The 27,526-nt window shown below is 41.8% G+C and overlaps 1 protein-coding gene across 1 annotated transcript in view; it reads right to left on the reverse strand.

The window, feature by feature from the left end:
* Window positions 1-27,526, reverse strand: part of LOC122814459 (zinc finger protein 91-like) — a 586,949-nt gene that overhangs the window by 543,158 nt on the left and 16,265 nt on the right. Inside the window, exon 3 of the mRNA XM_044087039.1 lies at window positions 9,222-9,563. Coding sequence (XP_043942974.1) covers window positions 9,222-9,563 — 342 coding nt within the window. The remainder of the gene's footprint in view (window positions 1-9,221; window positions 9,564-27,526) is intronic.

Raw genomic sequence — 27,526 nt, forward strand, 5'->3', positions numbered from 1 at the left:
AGAAGCCATGTAGCCCAATGCCTGCAGGCATTTCCTTGCAGTGAGCTGAGTTAAAGTAGCCAAGGTTTTGAAAATTGAGGCAGCTGTAATTGCTTTTCTGGAGTGAGGAAGGCCCTTTGCAAGTTTGTGTCTAGAAAAGCTCCCAAAAGATCATTTGCTGAGAGGGGATCAAATGTGACTTTTTTGTGTTCACTTAAAATCCCAGTATAAGGAGAAGACGTTGAACAAAAAGCAGATGCTGAAGTAAAAGGTCTTTGCTGTCCGCCTGAATCAGGCAGTCGTCCAGGTAGGGGTAAATTTGAATCCCTTGGAGTCTGCAATAAGCTACTACTGGAGCCAGGCACTTGGTAAAGACTTTGGGCGCAGTAGATAAACCAAAGGGCAGTACAGAGAATTGAAAGTGCCTCGAACCTGCCTTGAACCCGAGGTATTTCCTGCGTTCCTGCCTGATGGGAATGTGTAGGTAGGCTTCTTTCAAGTCCAATGTCACCATCCAGGCATCCTGGGAGAGCACTGGAAGAAGTTGTTGTAAAGTAAGCATCTTGAATTTTGGAATTTCCAGGAAGGTGTTTAATACCGAAAGGTCCAGAATCGGTCTCCATGAATTTTGCTTTCTTGGAACCAGAAATAGTCTTGAGTAAAAACCTTTTCCCATCTCTGAAAGTGGAACAGGCTCTATGGCTCTCATGGCCAATAAGGTGCCCACTTGATTTAAGGCCTCTGACCACTGATGTTTTGGCAGATCTGGCCAACCGATAGACCTTGGCAGAGAATGAAAGTGGAATTTGTAACCTCTTAAAATCACGTCTAAAACCCATTTGTCCTGGGTAATCTGAGTCCAATTTTGGTAGAAAAGAGAAAGTTTTCCTCCGAGAGGGGCTTCCAGGCAAAGAGGACCTGTAGCCCAGCAGAGGGAGTCATTGGGTCTGCTTCCTTTGTGATTGAGATCTGTCTTCACCCCTTCTAGGTGATGAAGCAGTCCATTGTCTGGACCTGTAAGAGGCCTGTGCCTGAGCTCGACCTCTGGGGCATCTATATCTTCCCCTTTGAGGCCTGTCAGACGTGGGAAAGGACCAATTTTTGGAGGGCCAATTCCTGGAAAATCTAGGAGGCTGAACCTGTAAGAAATCTTTCACAGTCTGCATAGATTTTGCTTTTTCTTCCATCTTTTCAATAACCTCCTCAGCCTTGGATCCAAATAAAACATCATGTTGAACAGGGGCATCTAACAGTTTAGCCTAACCAGTTCAGGTAAATTCTGCTCACGAAGCCAAGCATGTCTCCTGATAACAGTACCAGAGGCTGCGGCCCTGCAAGAAGCTTCCAAGGCATCAAAACCACAATGTAAACTATGTTTGCTAACTTGTTCAGTTGCATGCAATACATCCTGTAATTCCTTGTCCTCTGCACATGCAGGAAAGGTAGAAAGCCTTTGCTTTAAAACAGACAAAAGAAATTGCTGATACTTGAACATGTGAAACTGGCAATTTAAAGCTCTAATAGAAAGAGTAGCAGAAGTATAAACCTTTTTGCCCCACCTGTCCAAGGTACGAGAATCCTTTTCAGAGGGAATAGGATTTTTAGATGAAGCGGCCTTAGCAGCCTTAGAGCCCTGAGAAATAGTTTCAGGGTCTGCAGAAGGGTTCTTAAATAAGAATTGATGGGAATCAGGGACTCTGTAAAATCTATCAGGCTTAGAAGGAGCAGGCGGCAAGGAATCAGGATTCAGGTTAGCTTCAGAGAAAGCATCATCCACAATATCAAGTACATGAGGAATAGCCAAAGGCCTGTGTTGAGGGAGAAGGAGAAATTCCCTAAGCCTCTTCTTGGAAGCAGAGTAATCCTGACCTTCCCAATGAAAATGCTCTCTCATCTCATGTAAAGTTTCCCCAAAAGAGAAATCTTCAGGGGGAGAAGCAGAGGGTATAGAGTCCTCTGCATCAGAATCCTCATAAGGAGGAAAAGAATAATCCTGTTCAGAAGAAGAGACAGAAGACACAGAAGCCTGATCAGAGGAATCATAAGGTATATCCTGTCTAGGCCTTTTTTCAGGAGGAGGGTGAGAACCCCTAATCATTGTAAGCAAATCCTCAGCCATCCATAGTAATTGCTTCTGGGTCTTGGGAGCTGTATCCGAAGCAGCTTGAGAAGAGAAACCCTTGGTTTAACAGGAGTCTTTGACTTTGCCTTTGTAGAAATAGTGATATGAGAAGGCCTGAAAACCCCCTCAGAAGCCGGTACCTGCACAGCGGTTCCAGACCCATCTGAAGGAGTGACGACCGAAGGTCCTGCAGCAGATAAATTACTAGGCCTAGATGGCTCCCCATGGGAATCCGTGTCGGCCATCGGTTCGGAAGTGGCGGACGACAGGGGCTGCAAAAGCGCCTCACTGACGACCGCTGAACCCGAAGCTGGCTCCGGCTGCAAAGTATCCTGTTTGGACCTCGGAGGCCTATCCTTGTTCTTGAGTTTCTTTTGAATTCCGGTTGTCGGTAAGGTATCCAACGACATCCTGTAATTGAATCGTCTACCGAAATAATTCAAGGCCCAATCGTACCTATGCTTGATAGTGCGAGAATTAAACCTGGCACAGAACCGACAGCAAGAAACGTCGTGGTCAGGGCCTAAGCAAGGTAGACAGTAAGAGTGGAAATCTTTATGAGGTATTTGTTTTCCACACGATATACAATTATTAACTTTTTCTGACATCGGAGGAGCAAGAAAAAGATTCCCCAACGGGGTACTTAGCTTGAGAAGAGGAGTAAAAACTTCGGACCGACGACAATCAAAGCACGTTGTCCTGAATGCACCAACCAATGACTTGCGAGCTGCTTTCCACCACACGGCAAGAAAGACTGGAGAAGATGGCGTCGGCTGACGGCTTTATACCTCTGCGTTCTGACGTCAAGGTACTTGCTGGTACAGCCAACGCCGGACCCAGACTTTGGAATTCTGGCCGACCTCGGGCTGCCTGCCGGCAGGAACACCCTACAGTTATGACTGCAACAGTGAAACACGAAGAACATCTAAAACCTGCTCCTCAAGAAAACACAAACCTATGTGGTGGACATCCTCTATTAACAGGCTTTACAACAAAAGGGATTAACTGTTGTCCAAGGGTAAAAAAGCACAAATTCCCAATTGGAAAAACTCCCTCCTTAGCCTCAACAAGCAAATTAGATCACTAGTGAAAACCTCCAAAGCCAATTACGAATCAAAACTAGCCTCTGAAACAAAGGCTAACCACAAAACCTTTTTCAGTTACGTCAGAAACCTCCATGGCAAAGCCCAGGTTTGTTCCAAATTAGTTCTTAACTTTGCCACTTACACTGATCTTGTTGGCTTAGCCAACATGCTAGCAGGTAGGTTCAGTGCAAACTTCACCCCCTGTCCCCCCACAAAGGCCCATTAAACATCCACGATACTTGTTCCGCACCTCACATCTCCATAGAGCAAGTGTTAAAGGCCCTATATCCAAGGCAAAGAACACAGCTTCCATGGGACATGATAGTATCCCAGGCTGTATTCTGCAACATCTCCACCAAGAACAAGCCTTGCCATTGAGCACCCTATTCAACCACAGCCTAAGTACAGGCTTCATTCCAGCAGAGTGGAGAACTACCATTATCATCCCTTTGCAAAAAGGTGGTGCCACTACTGATCCTGGTAAATATCACCCCATTATCTTGGCAAGTCTGATCTCGAAGGTCATGGAGTCTATTATTATGGACCTCATAAACAAGGACATAGGCAATCTCCAAGCTCTTGACCCCACTCAGTTCAGATTCATCAAGAGCAGATCTTGCCTGTTGAACTTGGTTGACTTTTTAAGACTGTCACCAAGGGACTGGATGAGGGTAAGTCAGTACACACAGCTTACCTTGACTTGACCAAAGCCTTTGACACAATCCCCCACTCGGGCATCATCGAAAAGCTAACAGAACTTGGTGTAAATCCATATCTCATCAGGTGGGTGGCCAACTGGCTCACTGATAGGACCCACAAGGTCAAAATAGGCACCAATACCTCTGATAGCAGACCTGTCACTAGTGATGCCCCCAGGGATCTGTCCCGGGACGCCTACTGTTTGGCATCTACTTCGCAGAGGTCCAGGCAAAGACAAAAGGCCTGTGGCTGACGAAGTTTGCAAACTGTAAGTTGGGTGCTGTCATTGACTCCCCAGATGATGTTAACTTATTTCAAGAAGGTCTCACAGCAACAAATGACTGGTGCCAAAATCATGGCCTTAAGTTAAATGCAAAACAATGTATCATCATAACCATTCAGCAAAAACATGACCCCTACTAATTACCAGATTAGAGGCAACCCCCTAAGCACACAGCATGTGGTGAGACACCTGGGTTCACAAGCTGACAACAATCTCACATCTGACCATCATGTAGTGGCAGTGGTCAGAAAGGCCTTTTACTTGGTTCATTTCATAACTAAAGGGATTGCATCCAGAAAAAAAAGAGGTTATTGCCACTTTGTACTCCTTCCTCATTAGGTCAATAATTGAATACAATGCCCAGTTTGGTATGTACCTTTCCAAACACCTCCACCAACTGGAAAGACTACAGAAATACCTCACAAAGAGAATCCATGGCCTCCAACAGCTGTCACTATCACTCTACTCTGTATCACATAGATTGCTCAGAGGTGACCTGTGTCTCATCTACAAGGCAATCTCAGACCCTGCTCTACTAGACATGCTCCATATCCTTATGTCTAACTCCTCATGTAGTACCTGATCAAAAGGCTTAAATCTAATATGTGACATTAACAAAACCTGCTGGAGAGACAGGTTTGTCTCCCAACGGCTACCCCGTCTCTGGAATAGACTTCCCATACACATCAAGCAAAGTATATCGCTGACCCTCTTCAAGGGCAACCTTGATGAGTGGATGAGCAACCATAAATTTGTCCCAGGGATTCTACCTGTACCCTCATCGACAGGGGTAACAGGTGCCGATTGTGGTTTCTTTTCTGGGGATAAACTCTTGGCTAGGCTTGTAAGGGCCTCAGAGCCATTAGCCTAGTAATTTCCTATGATCCTATGACGTGCCTGAGATGGGTGGTAAAATGCACACCATCGGACAGATGAAAGAATGACGACATTAGTGCAGAAGTAGCTCCAATCGCAGAAAATGTCAAAGAGAACAGATTACAGTGGTTGGGGCACATGTTCAGGAAAGCACAGGATAATCTGGTGAAAAATAGTGTGGGCAGATAGCAAGAGGGCAAACGGTAACAGGGATGTCTAATAAAGAGATAAATGAATTGTGTGAGGAAAGGCATAGGATGGTCAGGCACGACCCTTGAAGAAGGTAGGAAAATGGCAGTGAACTGAGAGAGGTGGCTTCAGCTGATTCAGTACCCTGACCCCATGTAGAATATGGGGGTTGATGATTATAATTCTGTTGATAACTAACATATCAACATTCTTTTCATCTACCTTTAAAGAATAGCACAACGCTGCCACCTACTGTTAAATATATGCATTCATATAAATGCACTGGATTGGAACAAAATTCACTTGTACATCATTATAATGTATAACAAGGAACTGTGCTGGTTATAAAAATGTCAGCTTTAAATGTTAATACTAATATATTCTCAAAAATCTGCCTCCCTGCCTGCTTTCACTGCACTATTATTTTAAGAAAGATGATTTTTTAAAAGACGACTTTTTACTTTTGTCTTAAAAAAATGTGGTTGTGAGAATGGTTTGTTTTAACTAGCGGAATCTAAATTATTGTGAAACAAAGGGCTCACTAAAAGCTCTCATTAAAATATGGTTTACTGCTGTGGTTATGCTCATTCTCATACTTTATAGGAAACATAATGTGAAGCTTCCAAAGAAATAACTCAGTAAAACAATTTTATGTATGTATATACATGACGTCTAAAGACATGCAGGTAGGTGCGTGCATGAATAGGTGTGCCTTCTTTGAAGGTTGGGCGTCGGGCTGGCAACTTGGAACCATAAAAATCCACTGCCAATCCTTAGCGGACCGGAGTTCCGCTGTAGCGACCCCTAACCGGGAAAAGTCGAAAGAAGAAGACTATATACATATTATATATGTATAGCGAGGTAGGTATCGTCCTCCATTTTCCCCATTTTTTAAATAGAGCCACATCTGCAGCAACCATCACCTACAGCAAATGTTCACACTGCCAAATGGCATATTACACACACTCACACTCGCGCACGCTAAACATACTTAAGAAAAGTTAAAAAATGGGTTTGTTAGGCCAGTGCAGCAAAATGAACGCTTTCTATGAAGAGCAAAGAAGAATATATTCACTGCAAATCCCATAGCATCTGACCTTCCGACAATGAAATAGACAAGTATGGTGGTATGAACCAGTTAAAGCATGTGCCAATTGTTACATAGGATTTTTGTTAAGGTGCTCCTGCTGTTTACAGCACTGCACCTGTATCATGGCCAGTCGATCAGCAGAACCATGGATTCTCAATCACCCAAGGCTATGTTTTCACAAATGACATCACCAAAAAAATAATCCAAGTCAAAAAGACGTAGAACATCTGAAAGAAGAGAACTAGCATGTACTCTGCCAAATGGAGGCTTTATATTTCTGCAAGTTTCAATATTTTTTTCTTTTTTTATTTATCCTTTGTTGACTGGATGAGTCCCACTAGGCTAGCTGTCTCTTAGTTGTTAACGTTAGAGCCACCTGAAATACAGCACTGTGATCTCTAAACTAAAATGGTATGAAAGCAGTTTTATCCCAGCTGGAAGCTCAAAATTAGTGAATTTTGAAAGTACTTGCAGTTGACATAATTTGTCATATACTCTGAAAACAGAATATCAAAGTCCCCAACATTACTGCTCTGAACATGGAAGTAAATAAAAAATTTCCTGATGAAGTATGAGAATTGTTTTATTACATTACAGGGAATACAGGGATACTGTCCCAAGAAAGAAGCTTGCATAGCATTACCCCTCTGTTGGCATTTGAAGTGACTATGCTTCACGTGTATATCATACTACAGTTTTGGTTTGTGTTATAGTGTGCTGTGTATCACTGTGTATAATATCACACTACAGTTTCGGTTTGTGTTATAGTGTGCTTTGTATTGCCGTGTATAATACATTACAGTTTTGGTATGTGTTAGTGTGCCATGTATTGCCTTGTATAATATCACACTACAGTTTTGGTTTGTGTTATAGTGTGCTGTGTTATAGTGTGCTGTGTATTGCCGTGTATAATATCACACTACAGTTTTGGTTTGTGTTATAGTGTGCCATGTATTGCCGTGTATAATATCAGACTGCAGTTTCGGTTTGTGTTTGTGTACTGTGTATTGCTGTGTATAACATCACACTACAGTTTCAGTTTGTATTAGTGTGTCATGTACTGCTGTGTATAACATCACAATACAGTTTTGGTTTGTGTTAGTGTGCCATGTATTGCCGTGTATACATCACACTACAGTTTCAGTTTGTGTTAGTGTGCCATGTATAATATCACACTACAGTTTCGGTTTGTGTTATAGTGTGCCATGTATTACGGTGTATAATATCACACATGATATTATACACGGTAATACATGGCACACTATAACACAAACCAAAACTGTAGTGTGATATTATACATGGCACACTGACACAAACTGAAACTGTAGTGTGATTCACACTACAGTTTCGGTTTGTGTTATAGTGTGCTGTGTATAATACCGCACTTTAGTTTTGGTTTGTGTTATAGTGTGCTGTGTATTTCCATATATAATTTCATGCTACAGTTTTGGTTTGTGTAGTAGTGTGCTGTGTATTGCCTACCTGATGTTCAGCAGTATGTAGTAAATCCTCATCTAAGACTCTTCTGCAACAGAAAACAAAAATGTCTGTGGAGCTGCTCTACTGTTCCAAAGCTACAAGGGGGCATGGAACATGTGAAGCAGAGTTTCTCCCAAAACTAATTCTAGTGCAACTTGGGCAACTAGATGGGGAAGAATTTATCCCTGGTTTGGCACCGATGTCTCTAATGGACAAAGGCAGCCTGTAATGGTTCATCTCCCAGGTCCATGCTTATAAATGTTTCATTTCCCAAGCCCCTACTTACACTTATCAAGAGTACAATAACTTTTCACAGATTTGGGATGCATGAGTAGGCTTACTAAGGCCCTTGTGGTTGTTAGCCTAGTATACAGCTATGAAATCAGCAGGAGCTGAAGGTGCACTAGACTAGTACCGGCATTGATTTATGAAGCCGAGAGGATACTGACATTTCATTAACAAACGCCAATATTGCACTTGTGGTTAGGGCCAAAACACTCACTGTACAGGTGTGTGGTAGTAACACTGTAGCTACACTCACTATAAACATGTTCACTAATAACACTGTAGCTACACTCACTGTACACGTGTGTGGTAGTAACACTGTAGCTACACTTACTGTACAGGTGTGCAGTAGTAACACTGTGGCTGCACTCACTGTACACGTGTGACAATAACACTGTAGCTACACTCACTGTACAGGTGTGCAGTAGTAACACTGTGGCTAAACTCACTGTACAGGTGTACGGTAGTAACACTGTGGCTACACTCATTGTACATGTGTGCTGTAGTAACACCGGGGCTACTCTTACTGTACACAGGTGTGCAGCAGTAACATTGTGGCTAAACTCACTGTACAGGTGTGCGGTAATAACACTGTGGCTACACTCACTGTACACATGTGTGGTAGTAATACTGTAGCTACACTCACTGTACAGGTGTGCGGTAGTAACACTGTGACTACACTCATTGTACATGTGTGCTGTAGTAACACTGTGGCTACTCTCACTGTACAGGTGTGCGGTAGTAACACTGTAGCTACACTCACTGTACAGGTATGGGGTAGTAACACTGTGGCTACACTCATCGTACAGGTGTGTGGTAGTTAACATTGTATATATTTTTTTGTTTCTTCTTAACTGTAACTTGACAGGTGTTCCAGTACAGTGCATCAGATGACCTAGAGGTAGTTCTACTCTTTCCAAACATCCATTAGAACTTGCATAAATAAAACAAAGGGAGATTTACTTTTATATGCAGTGTTTTCATCCTAGGATAAACAAAAATAATTATTAGTTAAGCATACTATTTTATAGCATTTAAACTGCTGGTTACATTATCTCTGCAGACTCAGTATTTCACTTTCAAATAACAGTCATGCAAAAGCTAAAAAAACAGAAAAAAGAAAAGTGTGCTTACTGTTAAAAAATCAATAGTTTCTTGTTTTATGACCTTCAAATTAACATCAGCTTTTGCCTCCTGAGTTACCACAGTAAAAGTTTTAATGTCTTCAGAATTTCCTTTCATTTCTATCAGAGTCTCCACTTCTTCTTTCTTGAGCTCCATGCTGGTTTCAGACACTGCCATGTGGGAGTCCATAATAGTAATTTTAATACATTCAAGATTTTCTTCCATCTCTTTCAGAATTTTGGCCTCTTCATTCTTAAGCTGTTGAATGAGTTTTTGTTCTTTGTCATTGAGAAACTGGTGGAGTTTTGCAAATTGTAATGTAATGTATTGTTCCAAACTGCAAGCACGTTCCTAGGATACAAGAAATACAGAAACAGTAATGCTTAATTATTGTATATTACAATATCAATTGCGACTACGCATCTTCCTTACTTACAGTAGAATAAATCAGTAAACATCAGCCTACTAAGACAAAAGGAGGAAATTTGTCTACGTAGGACCAAGACTGAGCACACCAGTATGACGTGAGGGGAAAGGAGAACTATCTAAAAATCTATCTTCACTGATAAAGCAGAATATAAATACGAGTGCAAAGGTGCACCTTGCATACAGCAGGAGTCATTGCATGGGATGGTTGCTTATTCATTCAGGTATGTAAAACTTGGACAGGAGAAAGGAGGTTGTAGGTCCCAGACTGTTTGATGTGTCTGGCCCTCTGCCAAACCATCCAATGCTTTGGAGTCCAGATGTCCCCAATAACAATACTGTCTGCCATGACACCTATGACAGACAATATTCTAAGAGCAGAAAGTGATTTGCTCCAAGGGGAAAAGTGGTTTCACTCCCAGTATGAAGACCAATAACTATTTGACAGGAACAAAAGCTGAAAGAATGACAGTGGCTGGGTCATGACTTGAATCAAAGCAGCATAGGAAGGCCTTACTGATCAGGCCCAAGTAGTGTGTGCAATATGTTTTCATATAACAGAAGTACAGAGTACAACTCTTATTTGTACAATGAGAAAACAGTTACATATAAATAATAAAGCAGCTCTGCTGTGATTCAAGTAACAACATCCTTTTAGAATTTCTACATGAATAGCAAATCGCAAATCCTCCACTAGGCCAGTTTTAGGTCCATGTCTGAAACATGCTTACAGTTATATAATGCAAAATGACATGTAGGTTTGTAATGCTGATGAATACTTCTGTGACAAAGAATGGCTCAACTGGGACTATAAGACTGGGGAACAGATGTGTGATACTTAGCAGGTTGTGCGAGTCTCTGGGGGGTGGATAACAAACCCCTGAAATACAACAGATTATGTGATCCTGCAGGGTTGGTGGAAAGACTATCTACAGAATGGGTTATCTGAACTGATTGTGTTATCAAACAGATCTGTGATGCACAGTGACTCAATTCGCAGTTTGGGAAAAGACTGGTAACGCACAACAGTTAATCTGGCCACGGATATCTGCACCTGTACCTGTAGTACAAAACAGTTTATACAGGTGACTGAAGTTCAGGAGTATATACGTCATACAGAAGGTCTTATGATATATGATTGTCCTGGAGTGTTTCAGTGGTATGAATGACTACTTGTGTTAGGAAGTATGTCTATTATACAGAATGCCTTACGAGGAAATATGAATACACCTGTGTAATGCAGAATGCCATTTTGTGGATCTATGAGTATACATATGTAATACAGACTACCTTGTATAGATCATATGATACATACCTTATATAGAATGCCTTGTGTGGATTGGTAAGTACACACATGCTATGCAGAATGCCTAATTTGGGTCTAAAAATACACACGTATAATGCAGAATGCCTTGTGTGGATATGAGAATGTATATAGGCTCATAGGTGTGTACTAGGCTAATGGCCCTGGAGCCTTTACAAGCCTAGCCCAAAAATATTTCCCATGCACCGTGCAACCCGATGTTAGTTCACAGTGTACCTATCCAATAGGGCAACTGGAATGATCCCTGGAGTAAATTTTCTGTTACCCATCCACTCGTCAAGATTTCTCTTGAAGAATGCCAGCGAGGTGCTCTGCTTGACATGATTGGGAAGCTTATTCCAGAGTATGGGCAGTCTTTTGGAAATGAACCTGTCCCTCTAGCATGTTCTGTTAAGTGTGGTAATGAGGATGTAATCTCTGGAGCGTGTGGCGCGGGGGGATTCAGATTTCTTTAGGTGCAGCACTTCAAGTAGGGCCGGGTCAGACAAGCCTTTGTAAATCACGCAGAAGTCACCTCTAAGTAGACGATAAGAGACTGAGAACAGCTGAAGTTTCTTGAGTCTGTCCATGAAGGACGTGTTTAAGGCCTAGGATCCTTTTTGTGAGGTACTTTTGTGTCCTTGCCAATTGTTGTAGGTGTCTGGTCAGGTACATTCCAAATGGGGCGTTATATTTGATGAATGGTGTAATGAGGGATGAGTAGAGAGGGATGAGGACCTCTTTCTTCCTGGATGTGAAACCTTTGGTTATAAGATGTGCCATGTAGAAGGACTTTCTGACCACAGTGGCAATGTGGTGGTTGAAGGTGAGGTGGCTGTCGACCTGGGTGCCCAGTGGGCTCCCATCAATGTTTTTTCCAAAGTAGATAGTAACGCAATTTTTGGCATTAAGCTTCAAGCCATGTTTCCGACACCAGTCATTGGTCTCAGAGAGGCCCTTTTGTAGGATGTCTGCATCACTTGGGGAGTTGATAATGACTCCTAACTTACAGCCATCAGCGAACTTAGTCAGCCAAAGTCCTTTTGTGTTGGGCTGGACTTCTGAGAAGTAGATGCCAAACAGGAGAGGGCCCAAGACAGAGCCCTGTGGGACTCCACTCATGACTGGTTGACAGTCTGACTTGGAATCCGCAACTTTCACTTTGTGGGTCCTGTCTGTGAGCCAATTTGCAACCCACCTAGTGATGTAAGGATTGATGCCTAATTTGGTGACTTTATTAATGATAGCTGAGTGGGGAATGGTATCAAAGGCCTTGACCAGGTCAAGGTAGACTATATGCACTGCCTTACCCTCAACCACAGCCTTGGTGACTGCCTCAAAGACGTCCACCAGGTTCAGCAGGCAGGATCTCCCTTTACAAAGCCATACTCGGGGTCAAGAGTTTGGAGATTGCCTATATCTTTGTTAAGCAGGTCCATGATGATACACTGCATAGCTTTGCATACCAGACTCATCAGGCTAATGGGGTGATAGTTCCCATGGTCTGTAGTTCCTCTCCCTTTATGGAGCAGGATGACTGTAGCAGTGCACCATTGGTTAGGGACATAACCTGAAGTAAGGCTGTGATTGAACAGGGCACACGGATGTGGTGCCAGTTCATTTTGTAGCTCATGTAGAACACAGCCAGGAATAATACCAGGTCCCATGGATGCTGTATTCTTCACATTGCACAATGCAGCTTTTATCTGTGCCACAGAAATGGTGGGTACCAGGCTTTTTTCTAGTATTGTGATAGGGCCCATGGTGGGGTAAATTGGCACTGAATCTTTCGGCCAGTATGTTGGCTATATCTGTTATCTCAGTATAGTAAATGCCACTGTGCAATAACTCAGAGCAAATCTGGGTATTGCCTTTGAGGTTTTTGATACAGCTATAGAAGGCTTTGTGGTTGTTTTTGGTGTCATCTGCAATTCTGCCTACATAGCTGGCTTTAGAGGATTTGATAAGGGATCTCAGCTTTTTGTTGAGACTGATAAAGGCGGTTTTACAGTCTTGTGACTTCATTTTTTTCTGCAACAGTTTCTTCCTTCTGTTTGTAGAGTTTGTTGATGGCTGGGGACCACCAGACTGGCTTCCTTTTTTGGAGGAGAGCATCTTAGTTCTATTTAATATGGCAAGGTCCATGTATTTGTGTACATGCTCGTGTACAGTGCACTGGTGTATGATTCGGGAGTCATGCAGATATTTTCCATTGGCATGGGTGCCGAGAAGTTAGCCACCTCTGTTTTTAGGAGCCCAAAGTCGGCTTTAGAGAAGTTTTTCAGGGTGGTCACCTTAACAGGGGACGTAGGTGAAATGGAGATTTCCATGGTGATCAGTTTGTGGTCAGATTTAACCAGGGAGGAATTGACTATAGTTGTGGAGCAACAGTCTCCCATGTTGGTGATAACCAGGTCGAGGATGTTGCTTACTCTAGTGGGGGTCAGAATGATCTGGTCCAAGGCACTGGAATTGATAAATTCCAGAAAGCGCTGTGCCTGTACATTGGTACTTGAATAGTTTTCCCAGTTGATTGAAGGGTAGCTGAAGTCACCCAGTATGAGTATTGGGTTGGACCTTGATAGATTCCAGGGTGCTTAGGAACTTGGAGTGAGAGTCTAGGGGCATGTTTGGGGTTCTCTAGCAGGCTATGACTTGTATCGCCATCTTAAACAGTGTTATTTGTACCTGAAATATCTTGGATGCATTGTACGGGCTACCAGTCTAGATGTGTGCGTACCCTTTAAGAATATGGAGACACCATCACCTTTGGAGCTTCTGGCCATATTCTGGGCCCAAAAGGTATCAAATTAGTTGTAGCCTAAGAGTGCAGGGGTGCTTTCTGCCTCTTTAAACCAGGTCTCCTTTACACCACAGATGTCGACATTCTCCATTTTGAGGAGAGCTTTGAGCGAGTGCATCTTGAGGTTTAGATTTCTAGCACTGAGTAGCATGACCCTCAGACTGCATTTGTTTGTAGCTGTTATGGTGGAATTTTGGTTTTTGGAACACTACCTAAAAATGTCAATATACGGGTGGCAAGAGCCAATATGTAATGCAGAATGCCTTTTGTTGATCTAGGAGGACACATATGTAAAACAGAATGTCTTGTGTGGATCTAGGAATACACATATGTAATACAGAATGCCTTGTGTTGATCTAAGAGTACACATATGTAAAACAGAATGCCTTGTGTTGATCTAGGAGTACACATATGTAATACAGAATGCCTTGTGTTGATCTAGGAGCACACATATGCAAAACAGAATGCCTTTTCTGTACCTAGGAGTACACATATGTAATAAAGAATGCGTTGTGCGAATCTAGGAGTGCACATGTGCAATGCAAAATACCTTACATGTACCTAAGGGTGCACATGTGTAATGCAGAATGCTTGTGTGTATCTATAAGTATTTATATGTAATGCAGAATGGCTTATGTGGCTCTATGAGTACACATATGTAATGCAGAATGCCTTGTGTGGATCTATGAATACACATGATACATACGCAATGCAAAATGCCTTGTGTGGATCAGTATGTACACACGTAATGCAAAATGCCTCATTTGAGTCTATAAGCACATGTGTGTAACGCAGAATGCTATGTGGCTCCTGGAGTACAAACTTGCAATGCAAAAATGCTTAACGTGGATCTAAGGGTACACACATGTAATGCAGTGTACATCCTTATAATGCAGAAGCCATGAGCTGATCTATGGGATTGAAAAAGATTTTTGATGACGAACAATTTATCAAAATCTTTGAGATTTTTTTAGTTTTTTTGCTTATTTGTTTATTTTGGTGACCAGGCAGATGTGAACAGGTCTGTGGCTTCTTTCAAGAGCAATCCAAGGTGGTGCTTATACAACCAAGAGAAATTTGTCCAAGACTCTAGGAAAATATTGATTTTTCTTTTTGGAGAGATTTCATTATGAAGGGTTAAGCAGAAGGTGATGTCAGTGATGTCTTGTGGGCAGGCTGTCGGTCAGTAGTATGGATTCATATCAATAAAAAAATAAATAAAAAAACACTTCCGACAGTTTTTATAAAAAAAAAATATATATATATAGATTTTTTTTGTTGCAGGGGCACACCCGCACTATCCTCCAAGCTTCTATATACAAACTCTGAGGTCACACAACACTAGGGAAAAAATGCAATCTCAAGGATCACCAAAAGTGTTTTTGGCAATGTATATTCAACCAAAGGGCATTTAAAATGACTGTATGCTAAAAGGATGTAGCTACAGTGGCATAGCAGTGGCAATACAAAGTTGTGGAGTACTTGTGTGTGATGCTGGTGGAAGTATAAAGAAGGCGAGCAGCAGTGCTGCAGCTTCTCACAGAATGTGTGGGGAAAAAAGCGAAATCCAGGAGTATAGCAATAAATAGAAAACACAGCATCTCCATGAAGCTCAGTACATACAGTAAGAACATCCATTTACATACAATACTAAAGTGTACTCTTGGTCCCCATACGGAATGGATCTCAAGCATTAAGACCTTCAGAGCAGAAGGAGTTGGATGTCAACAAAGAGGGATGTTTCAGAAAGTGGAGTCTTGAAATAGCAGGACGCCAAAGGAAGACTCGCTTCCAAAAGCACAGCCAAGCAATAATACTTCACAAAGTTGTAAAATGATGACAATATAACCATTAAACAAAGGTCCGCAATGAAGAATGTTCTGAAGCAAGCAGTGCATGCAGCCATACTTTTGGCAGAGTTACCTTTTACAGGAATATTTTCACCATGGGCAGTAGAATACAGTGCAGTTGGTAAACCACTTGCAAAAGGTTTGCTTGACAGCTGCTATTTCTTCTCACCCTGGGACAAAAGGGACCAGCAACCCATACACTCACTTTAGACAGAATCAGAGCTCATGGTGCACATCTAGGGTGTAAAGGGTCCTTTCTCCACTGACCTCCACCATTACAAAGAAAAATGGAATATGAACGACCTGGCTGAAGGACAATACTCACACAAATTCAGAAGGAAATGTGATTTTTGTCTTGGTAGACACCCAAATACCTCTGAAAGACCAGATAACATTCCCTACATACAAGAACCTGCAGCTCCAAAATCATGTTCGCGTAAGTGCCAGCCACCAGAAAAAGAAGCGTTTTCCAAGAAACTAACTTCACTGCTGCTGCTGAGCCATGAGGTTCGAACACGGAATAAGCAAACCTGCTGATCATGAAGTCTGAACAACATTAAAGACAGAGCTTCTATGAAAAATGGACAGAGGTAAACAGCGCCTGAAATGAATGGGTTCAGCAGACAGTGCTGGGCCAGAGCCCTGCCCTTCCCAAGGTCACATTGGGCAGAAACAGGGGAGACCATACCTGCCAAATGCTATAATTTTACACATAACAGTATGGTTTTGGCCCTGAGACTTACTGTCACTCATCCTAAATTTATGATCTTCCTCAAAGAAAGACCAATGGATATATACTTTATTAATTACATAAACTAAGCCTACATAAAGATCTACCACCACTAACTATATAGGATCTTATGTAAAAAAAAAAATCTTCTCTGAAAAGTGAGACAGTGCTTGTCTTACTGATATCTGCCATCGCTATTACTTTTCATACCCAGAGGTTTAGAGGTATGCACACCTCATAACCTCAGAGTAAGAAATACGGACAAAGCCATTAGTAAAAGTGGAACACAGGCCCAAAAATAGGGACACTTTTTAAATATTGCTCTTACAAACTTAGAATGTTGATAGAATAACAGGTGTTGTATTAGCATGCCATTTCTGAATGGTATGAAGTCCAAAACTCAAATGTCTTTCATTTTTTAACATCAGTCTTTATTGAATTGCCACTAATTTGCTAGAAAACCTTGATTTTTATGAAAAAAACCCTTGATTTTATGAAAAAATAAGGACCAAAAATATGAGACAAAAATCTGTACATTCTGTGAAATCTGTACAGTTGTGAGGTGTGGAGGTATGGCTGTGATATGTGCTGCGACACCGAATTTCCAAGTCTTAAATCCGTCAGACATGATGAAAATGTCATTATTTTTTTGAATATGTCAAATGTATCTGTCTCTTTAAAAGCAGTAAAGCATTTTAACAAAAGAGTGCAGTTAAGCAGAATGCAACTGAAAGTACTGTACAAAACAGTTAATGCTGGCAACAGCAAGGACTTGTCTCAATGAAAGGAATGCATTTGTATGCTGACAAGGTAACTTTTGCAGAATTCAAGCCGAAATGGATGTGTCTCATGTTGAAAACTAACAAACTTGTGGCAAGTGCTGACAATTTTATCAGACAAGTAATAGATGCATGCCAAGAAAAAGAACAGAACATGTGACAAGGATCATGTAATATTATCCTCTGGAATGTGAAACTGTTATAGAAATTAACTGATAATATCTGACTTTCTGATATGTGCAACACATTAGAAGAATTACCTCATTGCATGTATTTCTAGATTCCTTTGCCTTCCTGGTTGTAATTAAGTGCCTTATTTTAACTTCATGTCTCCACAGCTATAGAACAGTTTGCACAAATGCTTTACAAATATAATCCTGTACCTGCATTATATACTAGCACTGAGTCATGATTTCTTACAAACTCATGCAAGTGTCTGAGGTTCATCACAGCCATATACAAATGCAGAGCCCAGAAGGATAAAGCACTGATTGCGAACTAGATCACCCACATTCAATTAATGGCTTAAGCACCTGCTGGAAGTGGTTTGGGGAATGAGGAATAATAAAGCAATGCCTGCTCACATCTTTCAGGGAAACAGGCAGTGGGGACATGATAGGGGCACCAATGATTCATGAACTCCAGTGGTGACACTAGAGCTATGATAAAAGCCAGTACTGCAGTTGATAGGTGAGGAAGAAACAGACACTCTACCACTCTATACAGCCAATGCAGGCTTACTTAAGAGACATCAGGCAAACAGATCAGAGAGAAGTAGAACTTGAAAATGATGCCTACTCCTAGACAACTGAAGGATTACTCTATGTGGACTCCAGATGTTGATGCACCAGAAGCGCCCATCATCTCCAGTGCCAACATCTACACCTTACAATACTAGTGTGCAAAACAGGACTGAGAGAAACCATCCATTGCTCAAAGTAACAGATGTATTTGAAGTCATTGAGGTCCAGGAGGAGATGTAAAGTTTTAATATTCTTCAGATCTAAGGAGCAGACAAGAACCAAAGCTCTTATGGTTCAGTTGAAGAGTAGAGCCTGAATGTCTTGAGAGGTTTGGTGAGATAGCTTGGTCTCTGAATGGAGCCATTTCTGCAGAAGGACCCAATAACTCTAAGAAGTGACCTACCATAATCAAATCAATAATACTCAGGTCCTTTGCTAATGCTCTCCAAACCAAGGTAACCTTGGAACATAAATCCACCACTAGCACCCCTGGAAACATGGACTTCACCTGGTGGGCTGGCAACATCATTATGTTCAGCAAGCTGGCTGGCATTACCAGATTATCAGTCTGAAAGAGCTTGACCTCTTTGAAATTTAGCTTGTTTGGAAGAGGAAGTAGTGAGGGAGTGAATGTGGTCATAAAAAGGTCATCCATGATGGGGTGGAGGTCTGCTTACACTTCAAAAAATCACCCAAGTGTTGCACAGGATGCCCAGCTAAGACCTACCTGTTAAATTGGGGATCTAGGATGGACAACCTGAGCTCCTACTTACGGAAGAGTAGTCTCAGACAGGCTTTCCTGCACATGCCCATTCTGTAACATGCTATGCTAGCCACAGTGTGAAAACAATTAAAATTAAAGCAAGTTTAACTTAAGGAACTTTAGACTGTGCAATGATATGCTTGATTTTGAGCCCAATTTTCAGGAAAAGTGGGTTTTCCCCATCACCTGGCAAGTAAAATAAACTGATGGTAGAATCTCAATCCCAGTACTGTAGAGGAATAAACTTCTGTCAACCCTGTCTAATGCTTTAGGCTTCTTGTCTGATGGCAAGGGAGGTACATGCTGTGAAAACCAGGCTCTGTTTTGGAACAAGAAGATTACAACAGTCCAGCCTAAGACTTTGTTATTATCCATCTCCAATTAACCAGGGACTTACAGAGGGCACCAACTTTCTTTGCAGCCACAGACACCAAAATCTGGGCAATTTCAGTCTGCATATAGTCTTCCCCTAAGCATGAGTGGGTCTATATCATAACATCGAAAGGAACGAATCTCAAACGGTTTAAATATCAAAATTGACGTTCATTGAAATCACTTTTGTGGGGGGCTGCACCCCCACATCCCCTGCTAATTATATATACCAACTCCGAGATTGCACTACAGTGAGGAAAGGGCAAAATTCCCAATCTTTACTGTACTGCAATTTCACAAAAAACAAATCGATGAATGGCAATTTCAATATTTAAGCTGTTTGAGATTTGTTCCTTTCGATATTATGATATAGACCCAGATGAGCTCCACAACAGGGATTAACCCAAGGCTCTTCCTTACTCTTTCATCTCCAGATCCTCTTTAAAACATTATTGGGGAGTAAAGAAAGGGCCTGTACATAGTGGGTTTCATAAGCCTCATGGCTTCTCCAAAGAAAGGTCATCTGGTGGGGATCTGCAGTACAATGAGAACAGCATTTTTATCTATCCTCATATAATGGCTTCTCCATCCTCAGATTCTTCACTGGAAATGTGAGATACCTTGAGTCACCTAATCAAAAGTTTTGCGGTAGCACACTGGAGAAAAGGGAATCTTCTTCCCATATCTGTTAGCAAGGCTGAATTACCTAAAGTGAGTAAGGTCTGCCGGATCTTCCTACACTTTGGACTACAGTGCTACCTCTCATAACTTGGATCTATGAAGGGATTTGTTTATATACAGGCAATCTCAATGGCTTCAAATAAGTAAAGGGCGTAAAAAAGGTATCAGGCAAATGAAATCAAAATTTGGCAAGCCTAAGGAAAGTGGCAAGAGATCCTGAAACTTTGCACAGCTTTAGAATAAAGGCAAACATGGTAATATTCCAATGAAAGCTACATAGGCGGGATACTAAAGGAAGGAAAGGAATACAAAGATTAACTGGAGAGGTTAGTGAAAAGGATTAAATTAAGGAAAGAACATATGTCAATGAGACTGTGCTGTGAAAATTAGGCATATAGGCAGATGGTATATAAGGAAAATATAAAAATGTTTTTTTTTTAGTTGAGAATAGAATGAAAAAGAGAGGCAATTTGTAATATGAAGAAACAATGAAAATGTATGAAAAAAAAAGAGAACAAGGTAGTGCTAGAATAAGAGAAATAGAAATGTATAAAAATAGAGTGAAAATAAAGAGAATGATACATAGGCAAACATTCATTTTTTAAAGGATAAAAGAGGAAATTTCACAATTTTAGGGAAAGACATTAAAAAGCTGTTACTCTTCCTACCTAAAAAATTCAACAATATTAAACCCTCCTTCTCCATACAGTCCCCTTAACACTTCCATTCAGGTTGAATCCAACACGATTAACTTAAATTTGACTTGCAGTCTAATTCATATCTAGGGCTTTACCTCTGAAGCCAAGATTACTCTCTGTCTTACACACCTTCTACCCAGTCTAATGTACAACTCTCAAATTCTCACAAATCTTAACTCAACACACCTGACCAAACTCAAATCTACCTACAAGAAGGTAGCTAGATTTGCTGCCCAACAAACCTACAAATCCCACCACTGTCTTTCTCCAAAACATCTAAACTGGCTTGAATTACCCTACCAGCTTCTTTTCTCTCAGCTCCAGATCATCCATTCTATCCCATACCAGCCTTTCTATTGCATGGCACTATCCCCTCTCATCTCACATTATTCTCCCTCCAGACCTCTCCGATGCTCTAAACAAGACCTACTACAAATCTACAAACCCAAGTCTAAATTTGGACATAGCATGTACAGCTATCACCCCACTATTGCCTGGAATAGGCTCCCACTAGAAATCAGAACCCTTACACATCCTAAACAATTTAAGACAGCCACCAAAGAGCACTTTAAAAGTCACTGGTCCTGCCACTGCACTCTCCCTCCTTAACATCCCCTACTTCTCATACCTTAATCTACTTTCTACTGTCTTCTAAAATCTATTAAACAAATCGCCTCAGAGAAACATTACATTGTAATTGTCTTGCCTTCATGCAACTACAGTTTGATAAAACTGTGTTTTTGTAACCACTTACCCCAAAAACTATACTCATCTTAATGACATATTTCTTTTTATACATCTTGAAATAGTTATGCTATACTCCTGATTATTGACACTGTATAACATGGTATTGTTACTTAATGCCTTGTAATAATCCTGTAACATTGCTGTTTAATGCTTATAATGAAAACTGTATAATATGTTGGAGCTTTTCTCCCCGGACCTCCACTGAAACAGGGCTCTTCAGCTCAGTCGGACAAACCCGGTCAACAAATCTAAATAAATAATAAAATAAATAAAAGAAGGTGATTGCAATATCAGGCAAAGAAGGCAATATGAAACACACGCAGGAAGAAATTATGGAGCTAGTATAAAAAGAAGCGGCAGGAGAAAGAATGAACGTGCAAATGATATGTGAAGTGATAATAAACATTTCAGAGAGTAAATTAAAAGGAGAGTATTGTAGGAAGCTGTAATGGAAGACAGAGACATGAATCAACACCGGGACTGGATGAATTAAGTTACGGGTATTAAAAAGAAATGGCAGAAAGTGAAAAAGAGAGTGTTCATTAAAATAGTAAATGAGTGGTTGGAGAAAGGAATACAAGAAGATGATGTGGTGGGGCAGATTAAATTTACATCCAGTATTTGTCACGGGGATCAGGTATGTGTCAGCAGGGGAGAAGATGTTTGACAACTATTCTTGCTTCACCACAGATGGTACATCTCCCATTCCAAGGTCTGTGCATATTGGTAACAGCTTTGGCTGTCCCCATTGTGCCTTTTTAGTAAAGGTCCAGTTAATAAACTTCCCAACCAAACTTCCAAAACAAGTTAACCACTGATCATATCAAGATGGTTCTACTTAATGGCAGAGGTTTAAAGAACAAACCACTGGACCTTGAGGTCCACCTACATTGAGAGTACAACCATGTATATGTTATTACTGAAACCTGGTTTAAGTACCCGGAGATCATAGACTCTTAAGAGATGACTAGGCTTATGGCCCTGAGGCACTTACAAGCCTAGCCAAGAGTTTATCCCCAAAAAAAGAAACCTCAGTCAGCCCCTGTCAATGAGGGACACAGGTGGAACTCCCAGGGACAATTTTGTGGTTTCCCATCCACTCATCAAGATTGCGCTTGAAGAGGGCCAGTGAGGAATTCTGTCATGCATGGGAAGAATATTCCAGAGACGGGGCAGCCTCTGGAAGACACACCTGTCTCTCCAGCAGGTTTTGTTGATGTCGCATATTAGACTTAGGCCTTTCAAGTGGGTAATGCATAAGGAGTTAGACTTACAGATACAGAGCATCTCTAATAGGGCAGGGTCCAAAATTGTCTTGTAGGTGAGACACAGATCACCTTTGAGCAATCTGTAGAATACCAAGTAGAGTGACCGTGATTTGAGCATGTCCACATAGGACAGGTATTGGAGGCCATGGATTCTCTTTGTGAGGTACTTCTGTGGCCTTTCCAGTTGGCGCAGGTGTTTGGAGAGGTACATACCAAACAAGGCATTATACTCAATTATTAGCCTAATGAGCGAGGAGTACAGAGAGGTAATAACCTCTTTTTTTCCCAATGCAATCCTTTTACTTATGAGATGAACCAAGTAAAAGGCTTTTCTGATCACTGCCGCTACATGATGATCAAATGTGAGAATGCTGTCAACCTGAGCACCCGGGTCTCTCACCACAGGTTGTGTGCTTAGGGAGTGGTCATCGATGGGGTAATCTACAGGCCATGTTTTTGCCAAATAGTATGACAATACTTTTTTTGCATTTAACTTAAGGCTGTGACTTTGGCACCAGTAATTTGTTGCCGTGAGACCCTCTCGCATTATTATGTCAACATCATCTGGGGAGTCAATGACAGCACCCAACTTACAGTTGTCTGCAAGCTTGGTCAGCCACAGGCCTTTTGTCTTTGCCTGGTCCTGTGAGAAGCAGATGCCAAACAGTATGGTTCCAGGACAGATCCCTAGGGAACACCACTAGAGACAGGACTGCTGTTGGAGGTGGAGGATTTTGACTTTGTGAGTCCTATCGGTGAGCCAGCTGGCCACCCACCTGATTAAATAGGGATTTACACCAAGTTGTGTTAGCCTTTTGATGATGCCCAAGTGGAAGATTGTGTCAAAGGCCTTGGCCAAGTCAAGGTAAGCTTATGTACCGACTTGCCCTCATCCAGGGCCTTGGTGATAGTTTCAAAGAAGTCAACCAGGTCCAACAGGCAAGATATGCCCCTCCAAACTGGGTGGGGGGGGGGGGGGTCAAATGCTTGGAGATTGCCTATGTCCTTGTTTATGAGATCCATAATAATACGCTTCAAGGCTTTACAGATCAGACTTGTAAAGCTGACAGTTTCCAGGGACAGTAGTGGCACCACCTTTGTGCAACGGGATGACAATGGCAGTTCTCCACTCTGCTGGAATGCAACCTGTACTTAGGCTGTGGTTGAATAGCGTGCTCAATGGTGAAGCTAATTTGTGTTGGAGATGGTGCAGAATACAGCCTAGGATACTATCTGGTCCCATGGACGTCATGTTCTTTGCTTTGGATAGGGCTTTTCCCACTTGATCTACGGAGATGAGAGGTGCGAGATAAGTATTGGGGATGTCGAATGGGTCTTTGGGAGGACAGGGTGTGATGTTTGCGCTGAACCTACCTGCTAGCAGGCTGGCTAAGTCAACAGGATCAGTGCAAGTGACAGTGTTAAGTACTAATTCGGAACAAACCTGGGCTGTGCCATGGAGGTTCCTGATGTATCTGAAGAAGGCTTTGTGGTTTCCCATTGTTTCAGAGGCTAGTTTCAATTCATAATTGGCTTTGGAGGTTTTCACTAGTGATCTAATTTGCTTGTTGAGGCTAATGAGGGAGTTTTTCCAATTTGGAATTTGCTGCTTTTTACCCTTGGACAACAGTTTCTTCTTTCTGTTGTAAAGGCTGTAGATAGAGGATGCTAACCAGACAGGTTTTTGTTTCCTTGAGCAGGTTTTAGTTTTGTTGAGTATGGCAGATTCCATGCAGTTGTACAGGTGCTTGTATACTGCATTGGCGTACTGTTCAGCATAGTTGTCTGCATCCTCTGAGGGGGGCGGTGGTGTGAAGCTACTGATACCCTCCATCAGGAGGTTGTAGTCAGCTTTTGAGAATTTTTTTTAGCCTGGTTACAGCTGGGGGGAGGGGTTGGGTGGGACAGAAACTTTGAATGAGACAGACCGATGATTTGATCTCACCATGGAAGAACATACTATGGGAGTGGTGCAGCAGTCACCCATCTTGGTGAGAACCAAGTCCAGAATGTTACCCCCCCTTGTGGGGGATGAGACAAACCGGTCTACTGCATTAGAACTGATGAAGTCAGGGAATCGTTGGGTGAGCGCATTAGTGCAGAAACAGTTTACCGAGTCTATGGTGGGGTAATTGAAGATACCAAGGATCAGGGTATTAGGGGGTACTTTGATGGAGTCAAATAGGTCCAGGGAGGAGGAGTGGGTGTCCTGAGTTAAGGGGGGGGGGGTTTATAGCTGGCTATGACTTGGATGGATGTCTTGCCAACTCTCAGTTGCACCTGGAGTAGTTCCAGTGTGTCATGCTGGCAAACCAGTCTAGAGGTATGTTTGTCCTTAATGAAGATAGAGACTCCACCACCCTTAGTCTTCCCGACCTCATTTTGGGATCGGAATATGTGGAATGAGGTATAGCTTGGTAAGGCAAGGGTGCTCTCCGCAGCCCTGAACCAAGTTTCCATGACTGCACAGACATCGGCATCTTCCAGTGTGAGGAGAGCCTCCAGTGGAGTACATTTTCAGGTTAAAGTTACTAGCGTTACGCAGCATGACCTTCAACTTGCTTTTTGATAGATGTTTTATGATGGAAGATTTGTCTTTGGGGCGTTGCCTAAAAAAGCCACAATGGGGGAGGCAGGAGCCTTGGCCAGGATCTGGAATTTTTGTTTATTTATTTTACAGTTTGGTTACCAGGATAGTCTGTTGGGCAGTAAAGAGCCCATTTTCAATGGAGTCCTGGGAAGAAAAGCTCACAATACAATATGCAATTTAGAAAAATCCTTAAAATGAGTAATACAGCATACAATTTACAAAAAAAAAAGGTAAAAAAAAACATTGTGTCAGTAAGCATTTACAAAATATCTTAGTTTATACACTGGAAAATCTAACAGTAGAGGCATAGAAGCCTAGCATAGGTATCATATTAGAGTTATAGCAGAGTACAGAGGGGTAGGAAGTGATTAAATGTCAAGTAAAAAAGGAGAGAATAGTAGGAAGAAGTGGTGCATGAGGAGTTAAAAAAGGGGTGGGAAGAAAGGAGGGCGAGGGTGAATGAAGCTTAGTGGGAGGAAGGAGAAGAGAACAGGAGGAAGAGTCTGAAACAGGGTATAGTGTAGAGGGTAATTATGAAGGGTGAGAGCAGGAACATTCCTAGAGGGATACGAGATGGGAATGACACAAAGTCTTAAAGGTAGAGTGGTTATGAGTGGCGCAAATGAGAGATGACAAGGAGTTCCAGAGCCGTGCTAGAGAAAAGGATAGTAATTGTTTTCCTGGTGGATGAGCAGGCTTGTGAAGTTCAATCCGATTTTGGTTATTGGAACTCGGAAGTCTATCGGGTAGGTGCATTTTCAGTGAAGAAGCTAGAGAGGGGCAGAGAGATGGACGGATGATAAGTTTGTGGGCGTGAGTGAGTTGGATATACGTAAGATAATTGGGGAGCTCAAGCCAATTTAGTTTATGAAGGGCATTGCAGTGGTGGGAGGATGATGTGTAGCCAGTGGCAAACTTGGAGATTTTATTGTAACAGGAAGAGAGTTTAGTCTTTAGAGAAGATTGTAGGTTAGTGAGAAGTGGAGCACCATATAGGAGAGAAAGAATAAGGTATGTAGTAGAGAGAACTAATTTAATGGAGGGAGTGAGGTAGCGATTGTGACGGTAAAGCATTCCAAGTTTCTGGCGAGATTTTTTGATATTCATTTGTAGGTGGATATCAAACTTAAAGTGCTCATCGATGAGGACACCTAAGAGTTTGATACGGGATACTATCTCGAGAGAGGTATTGTTTTGGCTAGTGAGAGTAAAAGAGTTCTTGTTTAGAAAGGAGTAAATAGCATAAGTTTATTTTTTGATGTGTTGAGTGCAAGATGGCTATCTAACATCCAGTGCTCAGTGGAAGAGAAGGCCTCGTTTTAAGAAAGAGGAGATGGAGGTGGCTGAACAGATGATTGTGCAGTCATCTGAGTATTGGATAAGATTAGCCTTGGGGAAAGACAGATGGAAGTAATTTATAAAGATGTTGAACAGTAAGGGACCTAATATGGAACCCTGGGGTACACCTGTAGGAGTGTTAAGAAAGGAGGAAGTGGCTTTTTTCCATTTGATAGTTTGTTGTCTGTTGGAGAGGTAACTAGAGAGCCAGTTAGTAGAAGAGATGGATAGATTAAGGTTGGAGAGTTTGGAAAGGAGGTTATGAGAGATGGTGTCGGAGGCCTTGGATAAATCCAGAAGGAGGATAGACATAGATAGCCAGAATTGGAAGCTTTATTGACGGTTTCAAGGAAGGAGAGGAGAGCGGTGGTAGTACTGTGGCCACATCTGAACCCATGTTGTGTAGGGGTGAGCAGTTGGATGAGGTAGGGTAAAAGTTGTAGGTAAATGCATTTTTCTAGTATTTCTCATATAGGGATAAGATGGCAATAGGATGAAAATTGGGAATATTGTTATTGTTGCCCCCTTTATGAAGTGGTATGATAAAGGCTTTTTTCCAGAGTTGGGGAGCATAGCTTTCTTGGATTGACCGGTTTATTAGAATGGAAATAGAAAAAGCAATGGCTTCAGCAGCTGCTTTTAGAAAGTAGGAAGGAAGGTCATTGGGGGCAATAGAGCAAGGTTTCAAGTTCATAAGGAGTTTTTTTTTTTTTAGGGTAGATGTGGAGATGGGTTTGATGGATAAGGGAGGGGGGGAAGAGAGCTGGTTGTGATGATGGAGGAATAGATAGGAGGGGGGGTAAAGATGAAGAATTGTTGGTGAAAGATGATGTTAGGTTGGCTATGGTGTCTATAAAGAAGGAATTAAATTGGGTGGCTAAGGCCAAGTCACAGGCATTTGGATCAGGGCAAGGATTATCTTTTTTGCCAGGGTTGAGGAGAGGAAGTTTTGGGAGGTTGTCTTGTGGTTATTTTGGAGTATAGAGAAATAGGATTTGCGGTTGGATGTAACACATTTTTTGACTTTGTTATGAAGTACTTTGAATTCAGTTAGGGAGGAGGGAGTTTTATATTTCTGGTAATGTTTCCAGGTTTTGTCCCGTAGACGCATTAAGGTTATGGTTTCTTTGGTTAACCATGGGGCAGTGTTGCTTTTTATTCTTTTGGTTTTGGAGGGGGCAAAAGTACCCCACCACCTTTCTTGAGGGTCCTGTCTTTTCTAA

This window comes from Protopterus annectens, chromosome 10.part0, assembly GCF_019279795.1.
Source record: "Protopterus annectens isolate FY-2018-M chromosome 10.part0, PAN1.0, whole genome shotgun sequence".
In the NCBI taxonomy this organism is placed as follows: Eukaryota; Metazoa; Chordata; order Ceratodontiformes; family Protopteridae; genus Protopterus; species Protopterus annectens.